The sequence below is a fragment of the Pteropus medius genome, unplaced genomic scaffold, assembly GCF_902729225.1.
Source record: "Pteropus medius unplaced genomic scaffold, Ma_sr-lr_union100, whole genome shotgun sequence".
NCBI lineage: Eukaryota > Metazoa > Chordata > Mammalia > Chiroptera > Pteropodidae > Pteropus > Pteropus medius.
Genome location: NW_024352947.1, coordinates 3,199,899 through 3,213,161, shown reverse-complemented (window position 1 = coordinate 3,213,161; position 13,263 = coordinate 3,199,899). Strand labels below are relative to the sequence as shown.

General features: G+C 46.3%; 1 protein-coding gene across 3 annotated transcripts in view; it reads right to left on the bottom strand.

Annotated features, from left to right (window-relative positions):
• Positions 1–3,992: 3,992 nt before the first annotated feature.
• The window catches only part of EDARADD (EDAR associated via death domain), a 50,475-nt gene continuing 41,204 nt past the window's right edge, over positions 3,993–13,263 (bottom strand). For all 3 annotated transcript variants that reach the window (XM_039850325.1, XM_039850326.1, XM_039850327.1), the window contains one exon: positions 3,993–8,829. In XM_039850325.1, the coding sequence (XP_039706259.1) occupies positions 8,447–8,829 (383 nt within the window). In that variant the 3' untranslated portion in view covers positions 3,993–8,446. The remainder of the gene's footprint in view (positions 8,830–13,263) is intronic.

Below are 13,263 nucleotides of genomic sequence, written 5' to 3'. Positions count from 1 at the left end.
TGGTGGTGCAAGTGCTGGGTCAATAATTGTGGAATACGAGTGACACACGATAAAACATGCTAAAGAACGTGAAATAATGGTTTTGATTTTTTTCACTGTGAATTTGGGAGCCAGAACTCTAGAGCCTTTAGCAACAATAATAAAAAAAACAACATTAAAGTAAAAATTTGCCCCAACTGTTATAGATTTATGAGCTCTGAGAATACATATCCTACTTTCCATGTATTCCATGAGAAAATCAGTCTTGAATTACTCAGGTTTTAAATTATAGTCCTCGGGAGTGCATTCTTTACAAAACCACAGCATCCATATTTCTTACACATTTATCTACTTTCCCCTTCCAACAAAAAAAAACATCACGGTTGGTGTCATGGACCTCTTCTGACTATCCTCCCCACTCCACGTGGACATATTTTCTCTTTGAATCCTCTTGTTTTGAACTAATTTCTCCTGCACCCCAATACCAGCACCTCCCATGAACGGTTTGACCTCTTTTTTCAGCCTCTAGACCCACTGTGTTCAGATTCATCGGGCTTACCTCTTACGTTTTACAGGATCATGTCCCGAACCTAGTCTTTCCAGGTGTGAGAAACAAGCTTCTAGAACTGTGGTTTTGTCATAAAATAAAAGAATCTTGGCGGCGGGAGAGAATGAGATGCTGTTCTATTTTTAAAATAGTTTTCTTGAATCGCTTTGGCAGAATATGGTATGTTAACCGAAGAACGCCATATTGTTATTTGACATGAGAAAAATATATCTGAAACTATGTAAATTGAAAAAGTCAAAATCAAATACTTTAGAATAGAAAAAAAAGTTTAACTGTATTCTAATATACCAAGCATGTTAGGTACTATAGATACAGTAGGTAAAAAATAAGAGAGCTTTCCTGGAGTTTAAATCTGGTGGGAGTAAGACTAAGTAATTACGTATATGCATTTAAAAAAGCCACAAAAGAATGGTGTTAGGAACGGTTAATGCCACCAGGATCTTTGTTCCAGCAAAGTTGCTGAGATTCATGACACCATTCAAAGGCCGTCACAGTGCTTCGCCAGCCCTCAGTGGGCACAGCACTCTTCTGCCAGCCTGTATTTGCATTGTTCGTTACAAAGTGACAAGCGAAACCTCAAGGGAAGAATTTCTGTGACAGGTTGGAGCAAGCAAGCACTCCAGGTGGTTTTAACAAATAGAAAAATGTTATCGAGTCCAAACACTTTTTAAAAAACTTTTTATTTTGGAAATTAAAATATACACAAAAGTAAGGGGTGTGATGAATCCCGATCTGCTCATGTCCGGCTCCAGCCACAAACGACGTGGCCCGTATGTACTGTTTCATCTACGCCCCACCCCCACCCTTCCACCACGGGCTCATTTTGAAGCAAATCTCAGACTTCATTCAATTTTCAAAAACTTCAAAACTGCTGGTTAGACCTAAAGGTTAAATAAGATGCAGGTTCAATTTTTTTTGGTCAAATGCTTTCACAGGTGGTACGTCCTTCCAATTGCAAGTCATCAGGAGGCACCTGAAAGTCCAGTTTTTCTTTGTACGACAGCAAGACTGGTCAGTGGTTTCAGCTGTGGTTAGCCTGGTCCACCTATTACAAAGATGCCATCACGTTTGATCGAATGTTTCTAGCAGCTAGTTACTGACGGTCATTGCCTAGATGCATTATTTCATTAGGAACTGATATATCTATTCCATCATTCCTCCTGTGTTCATGAATTGGAATTCCGTAAGGAAATACTGCTCCTTTCATCAACTATCCGGCGACTCCAGGGTGAAGGTTATGCCAGAAAGGCAGGGCGCTTGACAGGGTTTTCCCAATGAGTTGGTTTCCTAGCTCCCACAAAAGGTAGCCAATGAGTTGGTTTTAAAAAACATCATTATGAATTTGTGAATATCAGTATATTTGATGTAGGGGATTTTTGATGCTTAAAATTATCCTATTTTTAACCAGAAGGAACCCTTTTAATTGGCTTCCGTGTTCTTTTGACACTAATCTTACATAGTTTCTGGTAGGACAAGATGTCCCAAGCTATCATTTTCATTACCTGCCAAACCTGGACTTAGCACTTTCTCCAATTAAACGTTTAGTGGGAAGTGGTATACAGGGACTACAATTTCGACTAGTGACGCTGGTGGCAACTCGGTTAGTTTCTAGACTTCCTCAGCAGGTGGAGCCAGGGAAAAATTTTTTTAAATATCTGAATTTATACTTATTTCTTTGCATTCAATTTAGGGTTACAGTGTTTTCATTTAGCCTTTTAAATTTTACATTTATACTTCATTTTTCTTATGAAAATCTTGCTTTCTAACAACAGTAACAATTACTTATTTGCTTTATCCTGTTATATATGTTTCAGGATTAAAAAAAACAAATATTACCATAACAGTATGATTACAAAAGAAAACCAAGTTTTATTTGCAGTTTTTTTCTGTCCTGAGGCTGGCTATATACCACAAGCTATATAATCAAATGTCTGTTTTAAAGCAATATGACAATACTCCAAAGCAATCTATAGATTCACTACAATCACTATCAAAATCTCAACAGCAAATTTTACAAAAGTAGAAAAAAAAATTCTAAAATTCATACGGAATCTCATGGGACCCTGATTAACCAAAACAATCTTGAAAAAGAACAAAAGAGTTGGAAGTCTCACACTTCCTGATTTTAAAACATATTACAAGGTGAGTAAGCAAAATAGTGTGGTACCGGCACACACAGACAGACATCTAGACCAACGGAACAGAAAAGAGCTCTCAATGCGCCCTTATGTCAAATCGTCAACAAGCGTGACACCACCACTCAATGCAGAAAGATGGTCTCTTCAGCAAATGATACTGGGGAAAAAAATGGATATCCACATGCAAAAGAATGAAGCTGGACCCTTACCTTACACCACATGTAAAAATTAACCCCAAATGGGCTACAGAGCTAAACATAAAACTATAGTATTTCCAAAAGAAAGCATAGAGGGAGAAGGAGAACTTCATACTGGATGTTGGCAATGATTTCTTAGCTACGACGACAAAGATAACAAATTAAAAAATAGTCTAATAGGACTACGCCTAACCTAAAAATTCTGTACATAACGAACTCCATCAACAGAGTGAAAGGGGAACCTACAGAATGGGAGTAAACATTTGCAAATCATCTATCTGACAAGGGATTAATATCCAGAATATACAAAGAACCACTATAACTCAATAGCAAACATGTATGTGTCCTTGTGCACCAGACGCGCACTGAGCATTATTTATGGAATTGTAAAATGGTGTAGCCATTGTGGAAAACAGTGTGGAAGTTCTTCAAAAAATTAAAAATTGAATTACCAGTAGTCTGCTCCCACTTCTGGGTATACAACTAGAGGAAATGAAGGCAGAATCTTGAAGAGATTTCTACACCTGTGTTCACAGGAACATTTTTCACAATAGCCTAGAGATGAAAACACCCAAAGTGTCCACTGACAGATGAATGGATAAACAAAATGTGATATATACATATAGTGGAATATTATTCAGCCTTATAAAGGAAGGAACTTCTGTCACACACCACAATGTGGATGAATCTTGAGGACATTATGCTAAGTGAAATAAGCAGTTACAAAAGAACAAATACTGTCTGATGTCACTTATGTATCTCATGTACTCGAATTCATAGACAGCCCCGTGGGCTGGGGGAGGGGAAATAGGGAGCTGTGTGATGAGCACAGAGCCCCAGTTTTGAAAGATGAGAACGTTCTGGAGATTTGTTGCACGACAACATGAGTGTACTCGTCAGTGAACTAGACACGGGAGCAACCCGAGTGTGTGGTCATTCTCCCGAGTCCACAGGCTCCCGAGGGTAGGCGGTGCTGCTCCCCTCTCCATCCCCCGTGTCCAGGGCACATTCTAGAAACTCACTAGGTTCCTGACTGATGACTGACCGACAGAACACACGAATCAATGGCTGTACTGGAATCTGCACAAAAGCAGCAATTAGAGACAGTGGTTGACTTCAGCCTTTAATTTGGTAGCACCCATGATTATAGACAAAAATAATCTTTATTTCTAGGAAAAATACAAAACCGTACAGAAGAACAAAATGAAGGCAGTTTAAAATATAACATTAAGATCTATAAACAGAGTATCACAAAAATTCAGTAGTTTAAAAGCATTGCCTTTATCACCTGAATGTCACCCATGAGGCTGCTGAGGAAAATGGTCACTAGCTGTCACATACAACAAGGAGCATGGCTGGCTTGGGAAGTCATAAGAAGCTACCCTCTTGCATTTCCAAGAGGGTTGGTAAACTCAGTCATTTCATTTCAAGCTACACAGTCGACCGCTTTGATCTCTTCAGCTCCACTGTGGGGTTGATTCCCAGGAGGCATCGTCGGCTAAACAGGCCCCCCCGGGGCTGTGGGTCTTCTTCTAGGTGGTGAGTGCCGCCAGGTAGGGCACCCGCTCACCTGGAGCTCGGCACGTGGCTTAGCGTCATGGCCACGACGCTCTCTAGACACAAGGGACGCGAGATGCCTTCGTCCATTCGAGCCACGTGCGCAGGGTTCAGAAGGTGGGGCTCGAAGTCCCAAGTGGGAAATCAGCACGTGAGAGAACATGTCTCACCCATTCTTCGGGTGCATGCCGTTAGGCATGTTGCAGTCACAAAGGTAGAAAAAAGTTTTAACGTTATTAGGCCCCAAGTGTCATTAAATAGGAAAGATAATCCCACGGGTTGCTTGTGTGCGTGTAAGTGGACAAAGGGAGATGTCAGCCTGCAGCCCGGAGAGAAGGCCTGAGGCACACAGAGGAAATCGGATTCGAGGAATGAGTGAATGGCTCTGAAACGAGCACCACGAAGAGCAGAAACACAGACCCGAGGGAGAGGAAAATTATAGAACAGGGAGGGCAAAAGTGGAAAAGTGTCATAAGGAAAACAGTCTTGGCTCAAAACTAAAGGAAACGTATTTATTTATCTAAAAAAAAGAAAGGGAAAGAAAATCTGTAGACCTTAGCTATTAATATTGTATTCAAAAGAACATGTTCTGATGTATTATAGAGGGAGGGGAAAGGCTGGACCAGGTAGCCACAATGGCCAACCCTCACACTGCATGGAGGAAGTTGAGAATAATTCCTAGAGAGAGTGCGGGACTGCTCTCCGAGTGGACTGTCACATTTATCTGAATGACGAGTGAGGTAATGACAGGCACTTTCGGGGACCCAGAACCCTCAGCTCAGTGACGTCCCTCATCCTGCTTCCATTTGTCCATTTGCAAAATAACTGTGCTCTTCTCTCTTGGCGCTAGGGCTACTTGTAAGGGTTCTAACATACAGCCAGTAGCTCAAGAAGGTTGGTTTGGGGCGGGTTTGGATGGCAGCCAAACCAAAAGCGTGTGTGTGTGTGTGTGTGTGTGTGTGTGCAGGCTTTATTCTCCAGCAGAGGGCAGTACCCCATAAAATTACTATCAAGGAAAAACCGGCACCTTGGTCCATTACCACGAATTTCCTATAGTATCGATTACTATTTAGTGTCACAAAAATGGGTTATCTTGAATACTGATGGTCGATCCTGGCAAAGAGTTTAACTCTAGCAATTTGAAATCTCACAGCTTAAAGTGACGTGCCTTATTTGAGTCCCCCTCCTCTAATCTGAGTCCTGTGTGTGTGTGTGTGTCCTGGTGTGTGGAGTCTAATAAGGCTTTGCTCTCAATCCCCTGCGTATAGTAATTTTCAACCAAAATTTGCGTATAGTAATTTGCAACCAAGTTAGATGGATATGACACAGAGCCACATCGCGTACCATTGCAGATGGGAGTTTCCTTTAAAAGAGTATATCTCAGAATTTAGCTAAAGAGATTTCATTCTAATAGCAAAAGGATCTCACCGTAAGCAGTTTAGTTTATAATGTGGTTATTTTAACGTGGATTCCTACAGACGGAATGAATATGAACAAATCTCTTAAATACTAATGAACTTAAATTTGAATGATTATTTGATCAATTAGTCATAATTTCCTTCCTTTCCACTCTTGTCTTTGTACAGTATCAGCATGTTTATCCTATTATAGTATTTATTTGCTATAAATTGACTTTAAAAAATATTTGGGTCATTACATAATTGAGTTATAGTTCTATTTCAGTTGCGAATTACTCTTTGGTATTTCTGCCTGTAACATGGATAAAAGCCATCTGACAATTAGTCGAAGCACCGAATGAACTTTAAGAAATCTTTTGGTTAAATTTCTCTCTGCTAATATTGCACTCCTACAACTTTTCATAAAGTAAATGTCAATCAATGCAGATGTCGGCATATGCAAATAATGGTCAAGGTATGTGCCCGCTCTCCTGATCTGCCTCTCTTCGGGGAAGGCCGGGTCCCAGCGGTGGGAGGAAGGAGCAGGCTGAGCAGAGCGAGCTGAACGGGGCTCCCCTCCCGCCCTCCTCTCCCACTGCCTCTTCTGGCCACAGGCCCTGCAGACCGGTGCTGAGTTGAGGTCACAGGTCTGCTTGGGTGGAGATGGGGGAGGGACTGTGAAGGGAAGAAGTGGAGGGAGTTCCCCAGCAGCAGGGGGAGGGAAGTGACCTTCCGGTGGCACCTGGCCAGGCAGCGGTCAGCAGGACATCTGTCAGGCTGCGACCCACTCCTCCTATCCCAAGGGGGTGTCAGACACAAGGGCATCTGCTGCTCTGCGTCTAGTACATGCAACACCGGACAATCGCGACCCTTCACACCCCATTTCCCTAAAATGTCAATAAGGAATGCCAAAACCTCATCTGTTTCCCACCGTGAAATATGAGCTAACATGTGAGAACATGTCACATGTCCCTTCATGACAACATGGCACGTAAAGACAAAATCCTAGAAGATTAGAGCCCCTTACAAGTCTGGACACTGCCTGGAACGTGACTGGCGGTAAGTATTTATTTAACCACCACCACATTAAACATCAATTTGCAAAAGAATCAATTTTTTTTTAAATCTCTACATTTCACTACTGGCTGTCACTTTAATTACAGCCTGACATTTACCTGATAGATCTGACACGGGAAGATGAGCTGGGTGCCACAAACCCTGAATCGGGAGCGATGAGTCTCCAGAGATTTCTGTTTAGAGTTTACGTTATAGGGAGGTTGGCCGTATGTTATAGGAACCCAGTAAACACCGCTAGAACCAGTAGTGGAAAAAAACATTGGTGGTTTAGAAAATAACTTTCTTTTGAGTTAATACTAACCTTTCTTGTTCTCTAATCAATGTTAATTTATCATTTTTGCTTATTTTAGTCAGAGACTTATACAGAATTCCCCCCGAATTGAACAAAGTGCCTTAATTTTCTAAACCCACAGCCAAAACCAGATAACACTTATGAAATTATCAAGCACACCAAGGCTTTGCCTTCGATCTCCCTTCCCACCCCCCGATGAAACCTAGACACCCTGGTCTCTCCATGACAAATCCTTCCCTCCCCCACCAGCAAATGAGAACATTCGATTCTCTCCGGTCCCCATTTTTCATTTGCTTTAAAATCCGGATTTTAACGTGCCTCTTGCCTCCCATCACCATCAAAGGTGCCCGACTCCCTGGCCAAGCTGCCACATGGCAGAGTTGACTCTGTTATAAGCTGGGATCACGAGGGCCACAGGTGTGTGATTTTACCTGTGGGCCAGGTGACTTGCATTTATTTCTTAACAGAGCTTCATCGCAGGGTGAAACACCCAGCCTGATATAAAAGATGTAAAAGTAAATTTGAAGTTAGTTTTTAAGACGTCATGGGTGACCAAAGAGCATCCTGTGTCCTCACTTTGTCCAACAGCAGTCCCACGGTCTGCTCATTCCTGACTCTGTCCTCCCAATAACCACCAAAGTTTGCATTTCTTTCAAAAATACTTGAGCGAATGACATTTTTGATAGGGCACGGATTATAAATGCATTTGCATAAAAAAGGGAGCACGTGTGTTCTGAAGGGTATCACCACCTAATACCAACATCCTGCCAATTCACCTAAATCCTCTGTGACAAAGAAAGTGCCAGACGCACCCGACAGGCCAGCTTCTCCGTGCTGTTGGTCACCTGAGCGGTGTGAGCGCCGCTGATCGCGGAAGAGTCTATGGGCGACGCGTGCTCGGGGCCACCAGTCTGCGTCCCCCCGAACCCGCGGTGGCATTCAGGGAGAGGATCGCCTTACTTTCCTCATGTCACGACTCCACTCCGATGGCCCCGGTCCCTCTCCGAGCCTCCACCTCCAGATTCAAATCTTAGATTAAAACGTGTGCAAAACCAAATGAAAATCCGCCACCAAAACATAACCCACTCCTCCCCCGGACCACCCGCCCGCTGTGGTGGGGGCAGAACCAAAGTCCACTTTTCGCTGTCTTCATCCTAAACCTTAAAGAAGAGCAGATGGACGTCGCTGCCTGGCCTGGGCGGGTTGGACGCCCGGGGGCCTGGTGCGGGGGCCGTGGGGCGCTAGGAGTTCCTGGGGCGGTCGCCGCGGCCCCTCTTGGGCCACTCCTCGTCCACCCACCGGCGCAGGACCTTCTCCACGTCGGCCCGGCGGTACAGCCGGCACAGCTCCATCAGCTGGCCCACCGTCCGCTGGCCGTTGCGCAGCAGGAACTCGAGGGTGGGGCTCTGCGGCCTCTGCTCCAGGAAGCACAGCTCGTCGTAGGGCATGCCCCACTTGCTGGCAAAGTTCCTCCAGTTTTTCACCGTCGGGTGACACGGATCCAGCTTTATCCTGATCACGTCGAGTAAGTCCTGGTCGTTGAGCAAGTCGCTGATGGTGGGGGCCCGGAGCGAGCAGGAGGGGCAGCCACAGTCGGCCCGGCAGGACTGGTCCTTGCCTGCACCTGGGGAGCAAAGAGCAGAGCCCACACGTCAGCGACTCTTCCCTTCGCCTGCCACCTGAACAGTCGACAGTGGCACGGGGCACCTCACAGAGGGGCTTCAGGTGCTCGCTCCCACACCGCCAGCAGCGGGAGGGTCTGACGAAGCCGGCTCCCCTCCTCCGAGGCTCCCCGTGTCCGTCCCGCAATGTGAGCCGCGGGCCCGGGTGCGGCTCGGGGGGGCAGAGCTCTCTGCCCGCACGTGGCCAGTCCAGGGCGCGGACCGCCGCCCCGAGCAGACCAGCCCACTCGCCCGCACCTCAACCCTTAACCCCCGCCAAGTCCCACGCCAGCCGACAGCTCCCTGATGCCAAACACAGCACGTGAGGGCGCAAAGGACCACACAACTCTTTTAAGGGTCTTTAAACACACACACACTCTGGAATCCGGAATGTCCACGCGCACGTATTTGAAAAGGAGTGATAACTGATAACGCCAGAAAACTTACTTTTCAAACGTATGGCCACCTTATCATTCCTTTACCTCTGTCTGTGTTTTTTCACCCACGGGGCTGCCTCTGCAGTGGGGCCGGCACCCCGAGGTGTGTGCTGGGGGGGGGTGGACCAGCAGGGGGCGTCTAGGCTGAGCCCCACTGAGCAGAGCCTGGCCGAGCCCAGAGGGCAGGGAGCACTTTCCCTCCATCGGGGTCCCTGGCCTTAGCAGGAGGGTGGAGCTGGCAGGTGAGAGGTGTCCTGAGCAGCTCACCTGCCCCAGTGCGGCTGACCCCTCTGACCTGGTGGTTAACGGCCAAAGGCTATGCAGGCCCCTGGCCTGGGAAATTCTAGAAGGTTACAGTGACCCTTATCACACTAAGCCCTGGATGTCCCAATTTGGGAAAACAAAGAATTTGGGAAAAGTGATCGTTTCTGATCGTTTAGGTTGAAAACCAGCCACTTGGGGGCAAGGACGCATTACAAGGTAACAAAAGCCATGCCATGAAAATCACACTCGTTGCCTTTGATTGACTAACGTAACTCTCGGGAGTCCAGCCTGAGGAGGAAACCTAAAACACATATATACCTGAACAGTTTTATTAGTCTTATCCATGTTATCTATTTTTAAGCAACTTAATGTCAAAGGCGACTAGTGAAATAAATTGCTGTTCTACTCGATGGACTATTATTTAAGTAATTACGAAGGCGAGGCAGCACCTAGAAAATGCTGTAACGTTAAGTGAAAAATGCCAGAAGTAAGGAACGCATGTACTCGATGATTAGAACGATGTGAAAACTGCGTGAATACTCCCATGGGAGGAAATGTACAAAAATTAAAGCTTCTGTGCTGATACGGTGGGGCGATGTTTCTGTTTCCCGAACTTTCTCTGTATTTCTGTTATGTTCTGTGATCACCCAGACGATGTGTTGCATTAACAAACACACTGTTCATTTTAGCACAGGGATGACTTCTCCCTGCCAAGCCTGTGAACCTGCGCTGCCTGCCTCTCCGTGACGGTTCCCGAGTAGCCCCCGTCCCCTCGTCCCCAGTCGGCCATCGACCGACTATCTTTCCTTCATATCTGCCAACAGGTTTGGGGGCTCCTCTGGCATAAGAATATAATCCTCAAACCACCCTCCACTGGCTTCATAACTTGTTGAAGCCACTTCCTCTTCCTTTTATTCTGTTAGAAACTTCTAGAAAGAGAATTCAAAACTCGCTCCCTCTGATGCCTCACCATGTTATTCATCTGCATCTTCTTTGGCTTCGATCAGCAGCTGACCCGACCTCGTTCCCGCCAGACCTCATGGAGACTGGGCCCCGCTCCCCGCACCCCAGCTGCTGGCTGGAGTCCAGCTCTGACTGGGCAGGAAAATCCGGGACAGAGCAGCAGTCGCCCACCTGACCCTGAGGGTCACTGGGCCTACTGCTGCCAGCACATGTCACTCGCTCCCCTGGCCACCGGCCCACGACTCCTCTGTCCCTCTGGACACTACGTTCTGCACGCAGGCTGCATCGTCCCTGAGGCTCCTGGTGACAGCTGCGTTCCATCATCGCCAGGCACATCCCTTCCTCCGTCAGCCCGATGAGCTGAGGTCCCAGCCTGTCCCACTGCCGAGTCCACAGGAGTAAACGGGGGTGCTCTAGTCCTGCTCTTCACCCCACGATTTCTCTTCCACGTCTGCTCCCTTTAGCCATCTCCCCACAACCTCTCCGAGGCTCCCCCACTACGATGTGAGGGAGGCTCCTTCTTTTGCATCTGCAGAAGCCGGTACAGCCCTTGGCAGAGAGCAAATGCTTAACCGACGTTCACTGAAGGGCGGGTGGACGCACGAGGAACAAACCAAGGCCCAGCCCCACCCGCTCCCCTGGGCTCCACGCCGAGCAGGGGACATCTCCTCCTGATGTCCAGACGGCCTCTCTAGCCCAGCGGACCTCAGGGAGAACTAAGCAGCTCCCCCTGCAACGAGAGCACCTGCTTACACTGCGGTCCCCGGCGTCCTCATAGATCCCGCCGTCTACCCCGCCGGCGCCCAGAGCCACAGGCCCCTCTGGAAGCTCCCCGTGCCACCTGCCCTTCCTATCTCTCTCTCCGGCCTCCTTCTGCACGTCCTGTGCTCCAGACAAGCTGGACGACTCGACTCAGCTCCCTAAACACATGACCTGTATTTTTTTAAGGCTTAATTAGGTTAAAAGACAAACTAGTATAAGCTCAGTGTAGAAAACTGAGACATTATATACGATTACGGATTCTGTATAAACTATTGAACACCTCGGGTTTTCCCAAATTTTCATGATGATGAGTAACGATTTGATGCAGACCGCGGCCCATAAATTTTAGCCACATCTTTAACCATCTCGCCAGTAATGGAATTATTAGGCCGAAAGGTATGCGCTTTCTAAGGCTTTCGATGCACGGGTCCATCGATTCACACTGCACCGGTTCACACTCCAACCAGAGTATCTGCGGTGCTCATCTCACTTGGCCTCTGTCAGCACCGAGCACCAGTTTTAAAAAAAATCTGTCGATTTCACAGGTGGAAAAGGACACCTGATATTGTTACCTCCGCGCCGTTTCTGGTGTTCTCTCTCTCATCGGTTTTCTCTCCTTTCCCTCCCCCGCTTCCTGAGCGTCCCTTCCACTCGTGAACTTCATCCCTCCTGTAAAACCTACCTCTGATCCGCCCCTCCCACGAAACCTTCCCGCCCACAACACCGCCCATCGTGATGTCTGCATCTCCGCCATGTTCGCTCCGCCTTGCAGTCAGATATCCTGTATGGCTTTCTCATTCCCTATTTCGCCTTAAATGCCCCGAGAACAGGCCCGTATCTTCCTGCAGTGTGTGCCACATCTTAAGAGCGCAGAAGAGTAGAATCACATTTCTGTGACACAGGGAGAGCCCGTCTTCAGCTACATTACTGATGGCGTATAAAGCTTTAGCGTCGTGGTGGGATAGAAATTACTTTATCTAAAAAAACACCCTACGGTAAAGGCAGTTTCTCACCAAAAGAGGGATTTCTTAGGAAAATTCTGCCATTTTCTTTGCCTTCGTTTAAAGGCGGGGACAAATGAACAATATTCTGCCAAGTGGAAGAGGAAGCAGGCTGCCAAAGAGTTACGCATACCTGTTTTTGTAAAAACAAATAACATTCCTGTCCGTGTAAAGTGTATTATATACACATTCACGGGCACAGAGAAAAGTCTGGAAGTATATATAACAAAAATGGCTATTTCCCAATAATTACTGTGTTTATGTGGACGCCTTAAGAATACTTTTTAAATTTCACAGAAACACAAAAGTAGGCTGTAACGACCAAGTCCAGAATTAGATGCTCTGGTGTCTGAGGCCTTTTGTGAGATTCAGCCTTGGCGATGCTTTCTCCTTCGGTGTCAAGGACAGAAACATCGGTCAGGTGTCTGTGGAGCTTCTGTCACCTTCTAGAGCGTGAGAAGGTTGTATTTCTTTGAACAATGACATTGACCAATTATCAATTTGTTTTCAAAATAAATGATGTGCCAGAAATCTATTGATATTATTCTTTTGTATTTTCAGTGACGCAAATGACAAACAACTCATTAAGCTGGAATCTGCACAAACTGCCAACGTTAGTGAATTTAACGCTGGCTTTAGAATGATAAACTATAATTAGCTCTCTGGGAACTTAAGCAGGAAAACGTTTTATTTTCTCATCAAATGCATTTGTCTAGCTCTGTTTTAAATACCTATCAGGCCACGATGCACATGGAGGGACAGAGTGGGCAATGCCTTGGAGAAGAAACAGTCGCGGGGAGAGAGAGACTTTTAAGACCAAAGAAGTTTTCATCAGAAATGGGGGGGAAAATGGGATTCTGATTTGCCGCTTCTCAAATGAGAAGCACAGGGTTGCTGCGCAACAGAAACCCAAAGATTGCTCCTTGAATGAATGAATGAATGAACGAATGAACGAGAAGTGGGCTGTCTC